A 20,466-nucleotide genomic window follows, 5' to 3' on the forward strand; every position below is an offset into this window, starting at 1 on the left:
ATTTGAACCAATGAGATTGTTTGGGGTCCTAAAGGAGACCCGATTTAGGGGGGACCCAATTTGTCATTACACCGGCTCGACCGGTTACTTCCTGAGAACCAGCTCAAATTCGTTCAACAATCGAACATCACTATTTCACATTTTTATATAAAGATAAATGTATCAAGCAAACGCTGATATGTCCTGAAAAACAAAGCTGTGTCACTATAATGTCTGTGCTGCTTTAAAATTGTCTGTTATTGAATACAAATTACACGTTTTAAGTAATGTATTCTGACTACTTTTAATTGCTTTTGTCCTAACTCATTTATCACATAGACTTGAATAGAATTATTTTGTATCATACTAATTCAAAAATACAAAGAGAAATAAAACACTTAATAAAATAGTTTATTTGGATTTGTTTTATATTATTTCTCATTTTATCACAAGTGCATTTGTGTACATTATTTGAAGCAGAGTAACAACTCACGGGAAAATTACAAAAAAACTAATAATACAATAATATGCAAGCATGTAATTAATAAAAAGTAACTGTAATCTGATTATGACCATTTTAAAATGTAATATAATCTAATTACAAGTACTTATATTTTGGAAGCTGATTACATATAATCATTCACCGCACTGAATGTCAGTGAAACCTGTTATTAACGAGTTTAACCTCCTACGTGCACATTGTGAGTTTCCATAGCAACAACATCCACGCATTCTCACCCAACTCTTGATAGAGTGCGCGCGCAGCCGCCACTGTTGGGGTTCTTTGCCCAGTATTTTCTTACGTCAGGGACAACCGGCTGGTTTTGACTCAAGCGGAAACTCAGCTTTGGCCTGTGCGGTGTTGTGGGCGCGGTTTCAGGCAGCCGCGCGGCTATTGGGCACCTCACGGATCCGTTAACCGACGAGAGCGTCTGTCTTCGCCGTCTGTACGGAAGCCGAGCTGGAAGAGGCGTAAAAATGTCTGGTTCGTGAGCGAATCGTCCTATTGAGTCGGATCCTTTAAATGAATCATTTAAATCGGTTCACAACAGGTCTGAACGATTCCTTCACAAATTGTACTGAATCAGTTCTAGCGTTTATCGAGTCACTACTCTCCAACTCATTTAACTTTTTCAGCCATGAGATGTAGTAAAGTGAACGTTTGTTTAATGTATATTACAACCATGACTGCAGTAAAACGAACTGGGATAGACCCACATGAAATTACTGTAGGCTACGCACACCCTTATTAATAAGACTTAATTGAAAATGTGCTTATGTTGCGTTTAAGAGATTTTATATGGGAATTTTCAGCAAGAAAGACATCAAATCTAGTCAAAGTGTTGAGTAATTATGAATAAAAATGGGAACGCAAAACAAAGAAATTAACTTCAACAGCATTACTGTCAGAAAGATAAAAAGCCTATATTTTTCAGGGAAAACTTTAAATTACATTTTATAAAAGGAGATAACCCCAATTCTCCCAAAAATGAATGAATATATTAGCATTTTGCACTGAGCAAAAGTAGCAATTTGGGAGCTTGTTGGATATATACGCAGTATCTTAAAAATCTTTTTTTTTTTGAGGAAATGTGTAAACTAGCCTATATTAAAGCAGTGCCACCTTTAAATACCTATATTTTTATATTATTATTATTATTATTATTATTTATTGCCAAGAATAAACAGCACTGCATTTGAAATACAAAGCAAAGCAAAGTGAAGGGTGGAAAAGTACAAAGAGGTAAACAAAGAAACCTTCAGTCTGTAAGAATGATAAGATCATTGATCTTAATACATTTGTTAGGCTATTCTCACAATTTATGAGTTATTATAATAATTCAAAACTTATGCGTTATTATTTATTTATTTATTATTTACTAGATTTTACGGTGTGGGACAGAATTCAAGGACCAGGTGATGACCTAATTACGTCATAATGTAAAAGAATCAGTGAGTCGTTCTTTAACCGGTTCGTTCGAGCGAACTGTTCGGTTCGCTGAAATGAGTCGGACTTCTAAAGAGTGGGGCGGCGGAGCGGAGGATCCCCACCCGTGAGCATGGCGGTGTGCTAGAGTATTAATGAAGACCGGAGAGAGCACACACAGATGGGAAACACGAATATGCGCTTCAAATGATCTGATTTTAACGGACCGTGTTTCAATCCGCCGTTACCGGAGGCAGTCTGCTGGGTTTCTCCATGCAGTCTTCGTTTACTTCTATAGGATGGTGAGCTGAGCAGATGAAAAGCACAAGTTATTGGTGATAGCCTCTGTTCAACCGTCCCCCGTTGTGAATTATAGGCGCGTGTGGGCCGCCGGTGCTCCGTGATCATGAAGCGCTGCTGCGGGAAGCTTGTCTTTGTGCGAGGCGCGCTCGTGTCCGCGGACAGGCTCGTTTAAACGCCCTAAACATGAACATCAGTGCCGTGTGAGTTTATTTTGATTGTTCAATCTGTTCAGAGATGCGTGAGTATAAAGTGGTGGTCCTCGGGAGCGGCGGGGTCGGTAAATCCGCCCTCACCGTGCAGTTCGTCACCGGGACGTTTATTGAGAAGTACGACCCGACCATCGAGGATTTCTACCGTAAGGAGATCGAGGTGGACTCGTCGCCGTCGGTGCTGGAGATCCTGGACACGGCGGGCACGGAGCAGTTCGCGTCCATGCGGGACCTGTACATCAAAAACGGGCAGGGCTTCATTCTGGTCTACAGTCTGGTCAACCAGCAGAGCTTTCAGGACATCAAACCCATGAGAGACCAGATCATCCGAGTCAAGAGGTGAGAGAGACCCATTAATGTATCGGAGCTTTGCTTTTGATGACATGGCATTTCTTTCCCAAAGAGCATACGGTGAAAATGACATTAAAATATGTTGTATGTTGTATAGTGTGATCTCTTCTCGAGTGTTGTTGGGCCTTCACAGGCCTGTTGCTCGAGCCGTGATGTGCCGCATTTAAGTGTTTCATGTCTGCATGAAAGATTCATGTACAAGTGATGCGATGCACTTCACAGATAGGCTATATGCTGGTCTCATGTGTTTAGCTAACGTTAAAATGATTTAGTGACACATACACAAACAAATCACAGTTTATGATGTTATAGAAAGTGTTTGAAATTTAAAATAGCAGTGTTGTGGCTTTTAGTACATGTATGTGAGCTTTGAGAAATGTAAATGCATGTGTACTCAGTGTTGACAATAATAGCTTTTAGTAGATACATGTTTGAAGTCTTTCAGTTCTGGGAAAACAGGTTAAAATACTGATGATTCATCTCGCACTCAGGGGCGTGATTTTTATTTGTCCAATCAGACGCCTTCTAGAATGAGAAAATCCCTCCCCTAATAACACTTAAAGTCCCCCTGTAGTCAATAATTTTATCCCTTAAAACTCATCTTTGATCTACGGAGCCCCGCACATGACATGCAAGAAAAAAAATTAAATCGTGCGCACGATTTACTATTTCGTTCCCTCGATTTATAAATCATGCATAAATCAAGGGAACGAAACAGTAAATCGTGCACACGTTTTAGTAAATCGAGGGAACGAATCAGTAAATCATGCACACGATTTAGCCTTATATTTTTTTTCCTGCATTGTCATGTCCGGGGCTCCGTATTGATCACCAAAATTACATTTTTAAAAAATTTTTTTCCTGTGAGAGAAATTTCTTCATGCCTTAAAATAGCTTGAATGTAACTCTACACCCTTGGCTCATTTATAATACGCGGACCTATGAATATGCTAATTAGCCCCGCCTCCACTCAACTGCACAAGCTCGGAGATCCACTTGGTCAAATACTGAGGTAAACGCTGCACAATGGTATCACTCTTTAAAACATCAGACACATAACAGTAATTAATATGCCTTTTGTTTGACTGTTATCAAACAGCTAATAATGTGTTGCTAATGTTACACAAATCATGTTCCCGTTCACCATCTCAGAGTCAGACAGCTGCCTTCTAAGTATCAGTATCCTTACAAACACTTTGTTCAACTCAGGAAGGCATATAGTTCATCACAACATCGTAATAAATACGATATGAGTAATTTTATATCACGATAATGATATATATCATGATATAGTTATTTTTGCTTTAAATACGATTTTTGATATCAAAATTTTCCATATCATTGAAATTTCATAATTATCATCAATTTCAATATAATTTAAAAAATTAATACTAGCCTAAAAAACTCTCAAGCTTACTGAAGACAAACAAACTGTGATAAAGAAAGAGCAAAGAAGACAAACTACAATAGAACAAAGACAGACGAAATGGACCATCATGAAAAAACGTCAAGCGTTAGAAAATGTATAAAATATAGTATATATTATAATATAAGGTATAAAAAACAATGCATAGTGTTTACTGTGTAAATTAAATATACATTTATTCTTATTAAAGTTACAAAAGCAAGCAGTGAGAGATTTTCTCTCTTTTGTTTTTTGATTAGCATTAATGACAGCAGGTAAATTTGGATGCTGTCCCTTTAAGACTGACTGCGCCGATCCATTAACTCGAGCCTTGTCTTTCTCAACAGTACTTTCACTTAAGACATAAAGGGCTCTGTTTACTTGCAAATACGTGGTCACATAGGTATGTGTATTTAACCGTTCAAGCCCAATTAGGCGTCAAAAAGCACTCAGTTCAGTCCTCGCGTGCTCTGTGAGGAGCGGCTTCATGTCGCGCGTCTCAGACGGCGCTGAGAAACAGTCTCTTAGAGCGCGTGAATATGCTGAAATGATTTGTCTTTCGCTGCTAATTGCACTTAAACGGTTTAAAACCACTTGTTTTTAGACCGCAATGCTTAAAAACTCATGCAAATTATAAGCTTTCGTGACCGCGCAGCATAGCAACCTCACGCGACAGAGACGATCGTCCAAAATCTCTACCAGTTGACAAATTTCTACCGGCTAATCGTGTCTACCAGTATATCGCCCACCCCTACTTATTGTGCTTAATACACTTTAACATCGAGCACGTCTCTAATTCGCGATGGCTTTCTGAGAGAGGCAGGTTTCTCTTTTAACATCAAACATTTCCCGCTCTTTATATTCTCATTCATGCATTTCATCACTCTGAAGCATCAATAATGCAATATATTTACATACTACGATATATAAGACATAGCAAAATCTCTAACGATAGACATTTTATTTCGTGGTAACGATATATCATCATATATCGCACAGCCCTAGATTGAGACTGTCTTTACATCACTGCAGTGTTAAGGAGAAAATACTCAGCAATGGTGTTGACTGATGAATTTGCACATAGACATATAAACAACATTAAAAACTTGATTTTCACCACAGAGGGACTTTAAGTGGAGAATCTAGAGAACTGTAAGGCTTCAGATGAGTCAGAAAATCATGAGAAACACCCTAAAATACTATTTTTGTTCATTTATTTTATATTTTTCTGAAAATAAGAAATTTGCTTTAGTGAGGTGGGTGTATTAAAAAATGCAAAATGTTTTTTTTTATTTCTGAAAAGTAATCTAATAACTTTATTTTGCTTTTACAAATGCATTTTACATAGATAAACAATAAAATGTGTTTTATCTGTCTTGTTTTTTTGTTTTTGGAGGTGGTTTTTGGTCTGTAGGAGGAAAGTCTGTGATGATATGTTACTGATGAAGCACACATGGACATTTACAAATGGTTGGGATGTATTGCAGCAGTTGTAACTAGCTCTGAAAAACAAAATAATTGTTATTCAGATTGTCTTGATTAAATGTGACGCAGAATATGTGACTACACAATACATTTTTTAAACCAGTGCTTGCTTGATGCATTCAATGCCAGTGAGAGGCTATAAAATGTGAGAAACAATAAGTTTGTGGTGTATTGAGTTGCAGCAGGGGTACATAAACACATACAGACATCAGAGCAAACTGCACAGTCACAAACATTAGCACACACACATGTGAAACACACACATGTGAGCCCTAGTCAGAAATCCTAAAGGATTGCTAATGGAATTTTGTCATAATTTGAAACTGATTCTAATGGAATCACATAATAATTCCCTAAAGCCCTGGGTATACTTCATTTTTTATGCGTACGCTAGTGTACGTGCACAGTTGAACTCACAGCCTCGGAAAGTATACTTAATTTGACTCGTACACACACACACAGGCGTTCGACACATGCACAGTTTTGAGCAATCTCTCGCCTGTATCTTTGTGTTCTTTCATGCTAGAGTTGTACAAATGAGGGTACTTTCTAACCTCTTCACACAGTCTCTCGTCTATGTAGGCCTCCATTGCGCTGTAGCTTGCATGCTTTCCAGTCTGTTCTGTTTATGCAGTTTTTCTTTGACTACATTGTGAATCGACGCCCCCAGTGCACGGTTGCCACCTTGTGGATAAACTAATTACTGCAAAAACAATTAAATGTGCATATGCATACAAAGTAAAAAAATTAGTTACAAAGATCCAGTGGTGTGCGTACAGTACGCGTACTCTCCAGATGACGACATTTGCGTCACACGCACTGTACGCTGACCCTTGCATACGCGTAAAAAATGAACTATACTTTGGAATCAATTAAGATCCCACTGAAAAATAGGACATTTCCTTGTACATTCTTAGTAGATTCTTTATGGATTTTATTAGTATTCTTTAGGGTTGGTTCCCAATTATGAAAGAAAAAAAAAAAAAAAAATCCATAAGCAATCCATTAACTATAGGAACATTACTTATCAGGGACCATCAGTGAAGAAAAGAAAAGACAATAAAAATATAGCTGCAAGCAACAATTATCGGGGTTCAAGCACTTTAAGGCCCTTTAAGCACATGCGTGAAAAGGAATGAATCATATGTCACATGTGCTCACCTATTTTCATGAAGTTCAGAGTTTTTGTTTAGGATTTATAGGCTTTTGAGCATATTTTGCCACGCCCATTTTCTAAATGACCCTGTTACAGCTCTCCAAAGGGTAAAGTTCAATGAGTCAAACCATGAGTCAAACATGCCCACCAAGTTTCATTCTGATCGGCCTCCATTAATCTTGTCTAATAGGTGCTCAAACTTTATTGGCCGATGGAGGCCATGTTTTTTGAGATACGCCAATGTCTTCATAAACAGTCATGGCACCTCGGACCAAGACACTGTATGCCGATTTTCAATTAAATTGGACTAACAGTTGCGTGGTTATAGCTATTTTCATGTTTGTTTGTTTTTCTTGTTATAGCACCACCAAGTGGCCAAACTCTGTTTTTTTGTGTTTTGTGTTTTTTTTTTTTTTTTACTGTGGCCTCAGATTGAGCTCTTACACATGTGTACCAAGTTTGGTGATAATATCTCATTCCGTTCACGAGTTTTAGCCATTTTAGTAAAAGAAACATTTTGGTGCCCCTTAGCAACCGTGAACCAAAATTTACATTTTTTTATTTTAACAATAATTGATATTCCATCTCCAGGGAATCTTTCTGCACTGTTTTGGTTCCGATCGGGTGAAAAAGTTTTTTTTGTTTTTTTTTTCAAAAAATCCAAAATGGTGGAATTTTTTTCCAGGCAGAAATGCCTAATAAGTGGTGGGAAACGCTTGTGTAACTCCACACTCCCACTAACCTCACAGTCACCCTGAACCCAGTCATCTGGACTAGAAATACATTTATACAGATCTGCAAACAACATCATCTCGAGCACACATTCCCATGCAAATAATATAGATCTGCACTCTCACGCAGATGCCTCTCCGAAAATATTGAATAATTGAATGGCATAAATATTTCACACAGTAAAAGCGATGCATAATGAGGGAGAGGTAGTGGGAGTAAGAGACGTCTGTCACCGCAGCGCTGTTTGTTCTTGTTGAAGGACGAGTGAGAGAGTTTTGTCTCTGAGGGTTTAGTGAAATGAATGACTAAAACAAATGATTCTAAGAAGCAAGTGTAAATGTTATTATCCTTAAGCAGACCAAGTAAACTTGGCATGTAACTCATCCCGCACTAACTACAAACATCAGTGATGCTTCAGATAATGCCGCTTGTTGTTGATGAGAAGTGTGCTATTAGTTGAATTTGCTTGTTGGATGATAAAACCAGCATGATATTTACAGACCAGAATATTGTGGAGATTTGGAGCTTGGCTTTTTTGACTTGGGCTAGTATATAACCACATAGCAACGCCCTGGGTACAACCCACAACATCCAAGCCAGTTTTTCACAGTCAAGCGACACTCACATTTTCTTCAGAAAATGTAAAAACAGGTTTAGCCCATCCGTACAGACATGTGACCCCTGTTTTTTTTTTTTTGGTCCTGACCCACAACTGGTGAGAATCAAAGGCCAGTATAGGCTGTCGTTCTGGAAGTACTTTTAAACTGATATCATTTGTGGTTTGCTAATAACAAGGAGTGTTTGTAAGGGGCATGGCTTCAGTAACCCCACCTTCCTCAGCCCCGCTGCACGGTTAGTGGTTGTGGGTAAAGACTTTTGCCTTGAGGGGAAAGCTGAACAATGTAATGTGAGAGTTCAGACGTGACTCGCTGGAGTTATGATGTCAACAAACTCAAGCTCCTCTTATATCGAAGACATTTCGAGACATTTCTCTTTAAAATTTCTCGTTTTAGATGTCTAATTCATGATTGGTGTTCTGTTTTGTTCTATCCTCTGTGCTTCCACATTTGTCATTGCGTCACGTGTCAGGTCAAAGATTACTCTTTTGGCGTAAATTGACTTGTGTAGGCCATCTGCCAGAAACTAGTTATTTTAGTTTATTAAGATTTAAATATGGATATTTTTCTTATAAAAACCCATCGCTTCACTTATTAACTCCCTGGAGCCGTATGGATATCTTTTATGATGGATGGATGCGCTTTTTGTGACTTCAAAATCAGGAGCGCCATTCACTACCATTATAAAGCTTGGAAGAGCCAGAATATTTTATAATATAACTCACAATATAATGATTGTGTTCGTCTGAAAGAAGATAGTCATATACACCTAGGATGGCTTGAGGGTGAGTAAATCATGGGATAATTTTCATTTTTGGGTGAACTATCCCTTTAATAATTAAAAAGTAACATCTTTCTTGTTAAACATCTTTTAAATAAAGGAATAATTGAATATTCGTTTTTTTATGAACCCAAATATAAACATGTTTCAAAATAAGCTCATGTTCATGGGTACACTGAAGTGTACTTCTTTTTCACAGGAGATGTGTCCACTTGTTTGGCATTTATACTGTTTGAGGGTTCTGATAGAGACGGTCTATGTGTTTTGCAGGTATGAGAAGGTCCCTGTGATCCTGGTGGGGAATAAGGTGGATCTGGAGAGCGAGCGGGAGGTGTCTGTGAGGGAGGGGCAGGCGCTGGCGGAGGAGTGGGGCTGTCCGTTCATCGAGACCTCCGCCAAGAGCAAGACCATGGTGGACGAACTCTTTGCTGAGATCGTACGGCAGATGGACTACGCGGCACAGCCGGATAAAGACGATCCGTGCTGCTCCTCCTGCAATATACAATAACCCCCCAACACTCACACACACAACTCACATTACAGTAGCTTTGATGGACCTTCTAGTGTCAACAGTTTTCCGTCATTCTCTATCTACAGACTGACAGTAACTTTGAGGATTTTTGTCACTTTAAATTCTGACTGACTCAACCACAGGAAGAGCACTTGCCTTAGGTTTCACGCTTCCTGTCTGAGCAGGATCCTTCAGTGGAGATGAGTTGGACTTTTACGTTCTTGGTCTTATGGTATTGATGATTTTATCTGAATTTGTCACCAGGTCAGAGAGAGAGAGAGAATAAGAGTGTTCTTAGCCATATGCTTCATATAGCCATATAATAATTTAATGATGACTTTCTTATTGTCCATTGATTAAGGAAATAGATCCCTTAAAATCATCATCAAAATCTTCTGTTTCATACAGAGGTAGAAAAACAGCTTTGTTCCAAAACCTAGTTAGATGCCTACCTAGACAGAATGTTGAAGCCCAAAGTATTCTTCGGTTTTTATGCATACTTGTGTATGCGTACAGTTTACGTGACGTAGATTTCACCATCAGCATTGTACATGCGTACTTTACACGCACAGCTTGATTTTTCTAACCGTGTTACTCCGTACGCTCGGCTCACACAGTTTCTTTGCACTAATTAGTTTTTTCACAAGATGGCGACACTGACTTTGTCCCATTGTTTCACAGTCGAAAAGAAAGGGATAAACAAACTACTGGAGATGACAACAACAATAGACAGAGTACAAGGACATTTTTATCAGTCAAAACTTTTAGTGCGCGTGTATCGAGTGATCGAATGGAGTATACTTTGCTTTCGGTGGCATGCAAATGCAAAACTGAAGTATACTTTACGCTTGATGGTGCGTTCAAGTCCTCCTGGGAAGTTTGTGTTTACTACGTCCGGTGGTTCAAGTCACTTTCGTTGGAGCAAGATGGCAGTGTACCTTCTCTTAATTAACTACACAAAAATACAGCAAGATAAACTCTACTTCTCCAAAACGAAGAATAAACAATATGCATCAGGTGGCCACTTTAAACTTTATCATTTCATATTAGATTATATTATATTATATTTCAATGCTATCATATTTTGAACAGGCAATTAACTTAGCTTGTTGTAAATAAAAACAAAGACTATAGAATAACACAAGACGCGTCACTCGTATTATTATGAATGGGAGAAAGTGCAACGCGCAATATGGCAGAATAAGTCCCGCCTTCTAAATAAGAGCCAGTCGCCGATTGGTAAAGTCATCGCGTCACTGCAGCGTCCGTTAGAAGCTCCGGTTCCTATAGAAACAGTCAGACGAAATGACAGGATTGCGCATGCGCATTAGCTTGATCGAGCCTGGAAAATACTGTTTTTTTTTTGTTTTTTTTTGTTTTTTTGTCATGATTCGAGCGTTTAGAAACAAAATGTATGAGACAGCTGTTGTCAGATTTCACTGGTGATTTCAAATATGAAATTTAATCGAAAGCTTGGCAAACAGCTTTGGAGAATTTGATGTTTCCCCATTCAAAGAGATAGGAGCTTCACTTGCATGCCCAAGAGGCGTTTCAAAGATGGCCACCGAGTGAAATGACTTGTTTTAAAGGGACTTTGATAAAAAGGCCTGACAATGTCACTGCTAAATACCTGTAAGTATTGTGGTATTCTGCAATGTTTCTCACTGACACACCGTCAACTCGGGGCTCTAAGAAAATCTTGAGTTTCCCACTGGCATTTCCAATATTGTGGTGTTCATGTGCGTTGAACTCGTAAATGTGATATTTCCGTCTTAACTTGAATGCACGATAAGGCAACATAAAAGCATGTCCCCCTTGCATTCCCAGAATGCATTGTGAATGAGCTCTACTATATGAAAAAAATCTTCCAAGACCGTGGATGAGATTCTAAATATACTTATTTTTTGTAATATGTGTGTTCTATGTATTTTTATGCATTGCACACACAAGTAGAGTATCATGTTTATTAGCTTAGCAACATGCTAATGTCAAACACTCCAAATTCAAGTGTGTGAGCTTCACATAAGCAGCAGTATTTGTGGTGCACAGAAGGACTGAACAATTATTCGAAATTGGGGATGGGCATTTTTCAAAAATACTGTATTCTAGGGGTGTTTCCTCTGAGGAGGCAAGGGAGGTGGTGTCTTTCAAAAAAAAAAAACTGGATGAGAAAAGAATCGATATTAAAAAAACAAACAAAAAAAAACAAAACAAAAGCAAATATTACAAAATGTGACATTAAAAAGTGTAAAGGCCACTCGTTTTTATAAAGTAACAGTGTCCAACAGCGACACCCGCAGGTGAAGTTACAGCGGGAGATTTGCCTCCTCTGCCTCCGTTGACTTTAAACAGACCCCCTAAAGTGAAGCGTGTGTTGGGTTTAGTGTGGGGTAATTGAGAATGAGTGGGGGAAAGTCACGTGAGAGGAGACAATGCTTCCATCACGCGTTGATTGGATGATCAGTTATGATTGGTTTGTGCGATAAATCCCGCCTCTTGTTTTTGTGCATGTTCTCATCAGCCTGAATGAAGACAATGATAGTGTTAATGGGAAGACTAATTAAAAAGTAAGTAAACAACTCAGCCCTTTCACCACATTGTCACATCAAAATCAAACTTGAAATGGCCTGAAAACTTGATGACTGGAGGTTTTTAGTGAGCAATCAGCTTGGGGAAATTAAAGGTACATCTTCGTGTCTTGTCTGTGACCACCACACACCACTGCTGTATTTGAATATTTGGGCTCATAAAAGCGAATATTCGTTTATTTAAATGAAATTAACGGAAAGACGTTATTTTTTTAATTAAGTTGTTGTCAGACTGAGCATGTGAATATTCTTGTTTAAATGAGAATGCGCTCTGCCGACACACAGTGACACACAGTGACATTTCTTACAGCGCTTTGTGTTTTCTGTTAACAAAAAAATCACAAATAGATTTTTTTTTTTTTACTCCCAAATCGTTCAGCCACCCAGTGTTAATGTCTACAGTCACCATGATTTCGCCAAGTAAGACGTTCCTGAATCAACATGTTTTGTTGATCCTGGAACAACATACTTGTCTGAAAATACCAATCCCTACACTTAAACCTAACCCTACCCATAACTTATCCCTAAAATCAGAGGGAAATGATAGGTGAATAACTGATGTAGAAGCACATAACCCTGGTTGTGAGCCTAAACATGACACAAACTGTAAACTTGTCGATCAAATCTGATTGGTTGTTTGGAATGTTGATCCAGGATCATGCTGTACTTGGTGAAATCAGGTTCATCTAATATCTACATAGAAAGTTCCAGATCAGTCCCTGATGAGGTTGTCTGTCTGTGTAGGTGAACTGTAAGGCGGCTCAGCAGGTTGTGGAACAGAGCTGTTGTCTTTATGCTGCTTCCATTCAAAGATGTTCAGAAGATGACGTAAGCACACAAAATGACAACTCTGTTAGCTTTGCAGTGGAACAATTGTGAACTTTTTTTTAGCAACCAAACTGGGGAGAATACACTATGCTTTACAACACTAACAAGTGTTCGAAGTGGGAATCAACACAGAAAGAGTCATTTATCTTGTTTTATGTGTTTGATAAACATGTTTTATCATGCAGTGTTGGACTTTTTGTCTCCTTGATGCATTTTATTTGCTTAAATGTTGAATGTTTATCTGTGTAAATCTTGCTGACCACTCAATCGTGAGTTTCCAAGCTAGAAATCCAACTTCAAGAGACTTTCTATTGCACTTTTTCCAGTAGGAATGTCAACTCCCAGAATTGAATGGAATGCAGCATAAGTCCCGGTCACCGATTGGACGGGTCATATGGGTGGGGGATGTTTGACACATCTGGACACACTCAACTTTTGCTAATTTAGTGAAAGTCTGTTTTGACTCTGAGTATCACATATGGCACTGTAGGACGCGTCTCTTTTTCTGTCTCTCTCTATTTTACCACCACTTTCTCACTCGTCTCTTCAGCGTCTCAGCCTCTTTCTGCACTCATTCTCCTTATTCTGCTGTGGTTGTATGGCTTATTGATGATTATGGTTATTGATTGACTGTGTATACATTTGTACAGAGGTTGCCGGTTTTTCTTGGCTCCCTCCTCCTGGCTGGGCTTGAGCTTCGATCTCAAGGCTGAACATATAGAGATTACGGAGATGGATGGATGGATGGTGTGTGTGTGTCTGAGTGTATGTCTTTGAATAGAGAGCTCTGAGTCAGTATTGATTTTATATTTTTTTATGTGGACATGTGCTCAACTCTTCTGAATGACTGAATGGTGACACTTTTTTGTTTGTTTTGTTTGTTTGTTTGGCACCTAAATAAAGTGCATCCGACACTCACATATTGCAGTGCAGTTTCTGTTTTTTTCCCCATGTTTTAATACACACACACACACACACACAGTCCAAACATATATGGATGAAAGTGTAATTTTTTTTGAAAAAATGAGTCATTCTGAAGAGCTCAGTGAATTCAAGTGTGGCACTGTGATATAAGTCAGTGAAATTTCATCGCTGATAGATATTCCACGGTCAACTGTAAGTGGCATTATTGGAAAGTGGAAGCATTTAGGAACAGTAGCAACTTACCCATGAAGTGGAAGACCACGTAAAGTCATAAAGTAAACCGGTCACCGACTGTTGAGGCGCAAGTCGTCAACGTTCTGCTGATTTCACTGAAGAAGAGTTCCAAACTTCCACTGATACTAATATTAGCACAGAAACTGTGGCGGGAGCTTCACGGAGTGGGTTTCCATAGCTGAGCAGCTGCATGCAAGCCTCACATCACCAAGTACAATGCCAAGCATCAGAGGGAGTGGTGTGAAGCACACCGCCACTGGATTCTGGAGCAGTGGAAACGTGTTCTGTGGAGTTACGAATCACACTTCTCTGTTTGGCAGTCTAATGAGTGAGTCTGACTACATTGTGCCGGCTGTAAAGTTTGGTGGAGGAGGAATGTTTTGGAAAAAATATTAGACCATTCACAGCATTAGATAGCAATCATAAATGTTAGCCTGGTGTGTATGACTCTGTTTTGGCAAGCAGGTACCTATGTATAGTGGGCATCCATACGGGTTTTAACCATTCAGAAACGTCCAGTTTCATTCCAAAATTTGTAACTTCTTCCTGAGTCTCTCCGGTCCGACTCCGGTTTGAACAATGTAAGGCTGAACACCATTACTGACAATCCTCATTTTGGCTGCGTGAGATTCTCCAGCTTTGTTGTTGTTGAGCAACCGAAGCGCAAGCTATTAAAGCTCCGCCCTCTTCTAATAGGGGGGCCGGGAGCAACAGCTCATTTGCATTTTAAGGGACACAAAAACGGCGTGTTTTTGCTTACATCCAAATAGGGGCAAATTTGACAAGCTATAATAAATGATCTGTGGGGTATTTTGAGCTGAAACTTCACAGACACATTCTGGGGACACCAGAGACTTATATTACATCTTGTGAAAAGGGGCATTATAGGTCCCCTTTAATGCTTTAGCATACAAGACATTTTGAGCAATGATATGCTTCCAACTTTGTCAGAACAGTTTGGGGAAGGACCTTTTCTATTCCAGCATGACTGTGCCCCAGTGCAAGGTCCATAAAGACATGGTTTGGTGTGGAAGAACTTGACCTTAACCCCATCGAACACCTTTGGGATGAACTGAAATGAGGATTGCGAGCCAGGCCTTCACGTTCAACATCAGTGCCTGACCTCACAAATGCTCTACTGGATGAATGGGCAAAAATCCCCACAGAAACATTCCAAAATCTTGTGAAATCCTGTGGAAAGCCTCTCCAGAAGCTGTTATAGCTGCAAAGGGGGGACACCCATGACTCATTAAGAGACTAGGTACAACCCTTCTGGACCATGTGCCTGGCACGCAAACCATTTTTTCCATTGTTAAACTAGCAAAAGTGGATTCAGACACGCCCTAAGTGCACCTGCGCCATGCGCTTCAGACAATGGGCTTAGGTCGTTAAAATAGGGCCCTTTGTGTTTAGAATGCAATGTCATTAAAGTCCCTGTTGGTGTAATGGTCAGGGTTCCCAATACTTTTGTCCATACAGTGTATTCCTGCTTTATAAATAAAAAAACATTTGACAAGAACATGTTACAGTGAAGGACAAAAGCAGGTCCTGCAGTTTGTGTGATAAAGTGCTGTTTGAATATCTGCACACACACGACAGGTTCTGTTTTCCATCAGGCAGGTTTTGTTTATTTGATGGCTGTTTAATTGTTTGGTTGTGATAGATACAAGTTAGTTACATAACATTTAGCAGATGCTACCCATCTAAACTAACTTTAAGGGTTTACGCAAAGATATGAATAGTACTTTTGAAAAATCTGTTTAAAGTGATATACATTCTCATGAAGACTCCAGTCATATCTGTAGTCTAATAAAAGCTGGTTTATTTCACATGGAAGAGGTCTTCACACTGGGGGAAATTAGTTGTGAATTAAATTACTTAAACTGATGGCAAACAGCACATTTCTACAATAGGATCTGTAATGGTAGTGCTATTTTAATATTATTACTACATTATTACACAGCCCTGCATCTGCTGATTTGCAAAAAAAGGCCTAATGTTACCTAATTTTATCATGCTGAGTTTAAAAATATCAATAAAAACTTTCCATCATGTAGTTTTTTCACAAAATAAGAATGATTTTTTTTTCTTTTTCAAATTAGACATATGTATCAGCTTTAATGAACTTTTCAAAATAACAATCAAATGTGAAAAGTTTCTGTTTTAATGACAAAAAGTACTCAAATAACTTACCATCTCCAAAGGAGTGGACAAATATGATCAAATATTCCATTTCATGTCAAAGAACTTTACATAAATACAAGTTTTATACAAGTTTATATATATATATATATATATATATATATATATATATATATATATATATATTCTTCTGTCACTGGCCATAATTCAGTATACAGTCAGGATGAGGCATAAAATAATGTCATACATGTGAAAATGGACTGAGAATTGAACAAGTAGTTGTATCTTGGCTCAGAGGAAGAGGGGAATCATGTCTTTGTGGCAGTTCTTCTGCTGTTTAAGTCAAGTCTGACTACGGTAACCTCAGGGTAAGGATGAGACAGACAGACTAATATTAGTGTATATGTCATTCTTCTTATGATGTTACAAGTACATCAGGTGTAGTAAGTGTTCCCAGTTCCAGTTGACCTAATTTATGCAGCTTAAAAATTCTTTAATGGGTTTGAATTTATAGAAATGTAATAATGTGTTATGTGTATGCCAGGTTAAAGAGATGTGTTTTTAGTCTAGATTTAAACTAGCAGAGTGTGTCTGCTTCCCGAACAATGCTATGAAGACTGTTCCAGAGTTTGCTAAATAGGAAAAGGGTCTACTGCCCTACTTGATTTAGATATTCTAGGTATTATCAACTGGCCAGAATTCTGAGATCGCAATAGACGTGTAGGACTGTAATGCATTAAGAGCTCGCTCAGGTACTGGGGTACGTGGTTATTACGTGAAGAAGTTTTTGGTCCAAAAATTAGAATCTCTGTTTTTTTTTCCGAATAATTAGTAGGAAATTACTAGTCATCCAATTTTTTTATATCAGCTATGCATTCCGTTAATTTTGTGAATTGGTAAGTTTCATCAGGGCATGAAGAAATATAGAGCTGAGTATCATCAGCGTAACAGTGAAAACTAACACCATGCTTCCTAATGATATCTCCCAAGGGTAGCATGTACAGAGTGAACAGCAACGGTCCTAGTACTGAGCCTTGTGGTACTCCATACTGAACTTGTGATTGGTATGACATCTCTTCGTTCACTACAACAAACTGATAACAGTCAGATAAATATGATTTGAACCATGACAATGTAATTCCACTAATGCCAGCATAATTTTTAAATCATTTTTTGATTAATTCTTTATGATCAAGTTGCATTTTTTAAAAATAAGAGTTTCAATAACAGCTAACTTAAAGGGTTTTGGTACATATCCTAATGACAATGATGAATTAATAATATTTAATATAATATTTAATATAAAAACTTCTGAAAGCATCTCTTCCAATAGTTTAGTCGGTATAGGGTCTAACATTTTGTTGATTTTGATGATTTAACAAGTTTCAAGGGTTCTTCCTCTGCTATGTGAAGAATGAGTGGAATTGTTCCTCAGGGGGTCTACAGCACAACGTCTGATGCAATACTGTAGCAGATGGTTGCATGGTTATAATTTTCTCTCTAATATTATCAGTCTTGCAAGTAAAGACATTCATAAAGCCATTGCTGCTGTGGTGTTGGGACATGTCTGAACTTGTTGAAGCTCTTTTTCTCTTTAATTTAGCCACTGTTTCAAATAAACACCTAGAGTTGTGTTTGTTTCCTTCTAAGAGAGTCGAAAAGTATAAGCAGATCTTGCTGTTTTTTAAGGGTTAGTTCACCCAAAAATGAAAATTCTGTCATTAATTACTCACCCTCATGTCGTTCCACACCTATAAGACCTTCGTTCATCTACACAACACAAATTAAGATATTTTTGATGAAATCCGAGAGCTTTCTGGTCCCTCCATATATAGACAGCAACACAATTATCACATTCAAGTCCCTGAAAGGTAGTAAAGACATCGTTAAAATGAGTGCGCCGTCTGAGTGTACATTCCATAACAATACTACAATAATCTTTATTTATAAAAATAAAATATATTTTTATAGTATACTGAGGTTATGTGACAAAAGTGTAGTGTACTAAAGCTTAAGAGATTTATCATTGCATACTACATACTTTTTGTAGTATATACTGTAAAATACATAGTATGCTCTATATACTATAATATGGTAGATGTACAGCTTTTATGATTCAGTATATAGTATTATTCTGTGCACAGACATAAACTGTCATGTGTGGAGGTGTCAGCGGAGGGAAGTCTGTGTGAACAGTGAGCTGCTGTGTTCTGGGGTAAATATTTCCCTCTCTGCCCACTCACTGGACACAGGGAAATACAGCCAAGACAGGACATGGGAAATGGACAGAGGACACAAGAGCAGTGAGGGGGAGATTCAGACGTTTCGTGTGAGGACACCAGCATGAGACTTATTGCTGGCTGTCATGGCAACCGCATGGCAACACATGCTGCCAATTTCACACTCTAATTTGCAGTGATTTGATTGGCCAAAAATAGTTAGTGGGGGAAGATACAGACACACATCGTCTATCAAGACGCTCACACACACACACACACACACACACACACGTCCTTAGCTGCTTGTACTGCAGTACTGTGTACTGAACGTGATCTACAGCACACTTGTTGCAGGAACAGTCCTCTGGAGCAGCTTGCTTTATAAATGCCATAAAGACACCTAACAGCCCACAGATTTCTGGCATTTCTCATTTTGTCTGTCATTGTGTGAATGTGTATATCTGGTTGATCCTGGCATGCGTGCATCACCCTGAAGGGTTTATTTGATATTTTATTTATTTTTTGCGAAAATTACCTGCTGACTAAAGTATGTACATTATTTGACTCATAACCAAACAAATGGATGGATATAAAATGCATTAACTTTAATACGATTTTGTTTTTTGAAAAAAATGAATCCTTTTTTTTTTCCAGCAAGGATGCATTAAATTGAGCATATTAGAATGATTTCTGAAGGATCATGTGACACTGAAAACTGGAGTAATGATGCTGAAAATTCAGCTTTGATCACAGGAATAAATTACATTTTAACATATATTCACATAGAAAAAGGCTATTTTAAATTGTAATAATATTTCACAACATTACTGTATTTTTTATCAAATAAATGCAGACTGGATGAGCAGAAGAGACTTAAAGGGTTAGTTCACCCAAAAATGAAAATAATGTCATTTATTACTCACCCTCATGCCGTTCCACACCCGTAAGACCTTCGTTAATCTTCGGAACACAAATTAAGATGTTTTTGATTAAATCCGATGGCTCAGTGAGGCCTACATAGGGAGCAATGACATTTCCTCTCTCAAGATCCATAAAGGTACTAAAAACATATTTAAATCAGTTCATGTGAGTACAGTGGTTCAACATTAATATTATAAAGCGACGAGAATATTTTTTGTGCGCCAAAAAAAAAACAAAATAACTAATTATTTAGTGATGGCCGATTTCAAAACACTGCGTCATGAAGCTTCGGAGCGTAATGAATCAGCGTGTCGAATCCGCAGTTCGGAGCGCCAAAGTCACGTGATTTCAGCAGTTTGGCGGTTTGACACGCGATCCGAATCATGATTCGACACGCTGATTCATTACGCTCCGAATCTTCCTTAAGCAGTGTTTTGAAATCGGCCATCACTAAATAAGTCGTTATTTATTTATTTTTTTTGGCGCACCAAAAATATTCTTGTCGCTTTATAATGTTAATATTGAACCACTGTACTCACATGAACTGATTTAAATATGTTTTTAGTACCTTTATGGATCTTGAGAGAGGAAATGTCATTGCTCCCTATGCAGGCCTCACGGAGCCATCGGATTTCAACAAAAATATCTTAATTTGTGTTCCGAAGATCAACGAAGGTCTTACAGGTGTGGAACGGCACGAGGGTGAGTAATTAATGACATAATTTTCATTTTTGGGTGAACTAACCCTTTTGAACGGTAGTTTATTGAGATAAGTTATGAATTTATGTGAGAATAGAGTGTAATTTAGTGTCAATATACAATGTTTCACTGCAGACCAATCAGATTGTAACAGAATATAACAACATATTATCAACCTGCAGTTGATTTGAATTATTATTTTTGAGACTAAAAAAACGTTGTCCTCATCATCATTTGGGTATAGCTAAAGGAGTTAAAATGTTTTGCAATGAGCAGATCATGTAGAAGAATTTATTTTGTATACAGTTTATTAATTATTTGTTGGCCAAAAACAATGGTTTGATAATTGCTTTACTAATTTAGCTGAAAAGCCTATTATAGGCTTCAGTGGCAGATGACAGGTCAGTGTTGGACTGCGTTATGCTGCTTCACTCTGCAGATGGCAGCACATGCGC

General features: G+C 38.2%; 1 protein-coding gene across 1 annotated transcript; it reads left to right on the forward strand.

The window, feature by feature from the left end:
• Nucleotides 1-1,868: 1,868 nt before the first annotated feature.
• Nucleotides 1,869-13,792, forward strand: LOC127519181 (ras-related protein Rap-2a). Its single transcript, XM_051906714.1, has 2 exons — nt 1,869-2,757; nt 9,216-13,792. The coding sequence occupies exons 1-2, from the start codon at nt 2,444-2,446 to the stop codon at nt 9,451-9,453; spliced, it is 552 nt and encodes a 183-aa protein (XP_051762674.1). The 5' UTR covers nt 1,869-2,443; the 3' UTR covers nt 9,454-13,792.
• The last annotated feature ends 6,674 nt before the right edge of the window (nt 13,793-20,466 follow it).

Source organism: Ctenopharyngodon idella, chromosome 9 (assembly GCF_019924925.1).
Source record: "Ctenopharyngodon idella isolate HZGC_01 chromosome 9, HZGC01, whole genome shotgun sequence".
NCBI classification, from domain to species: Eukaryota; Metazoa; Chordata; class Actinopteri; order Cypriniformes; family Xenocyprididae; genus Ctenopharyngodon; species Ctenopharyngodon idella.

Bases quoted from the DNA above. Each gene is read 5' to 3' on its own strand.
- LOC127519181 (XM_051906714.1), top strand. From the start codon at position 2,444: ATGCGTGAGTATAAAGTGGTGGTCCTCGGGAGCGGCGGGGTCGGTAAA. The intron at 2,758-9,215 runs GTGAGAGAGACC...TGTGTTTTGCAG, and splicing joins CAGATCATCCGAGTCAAGAG to GTATGAGAAGGTCCCTGTGA.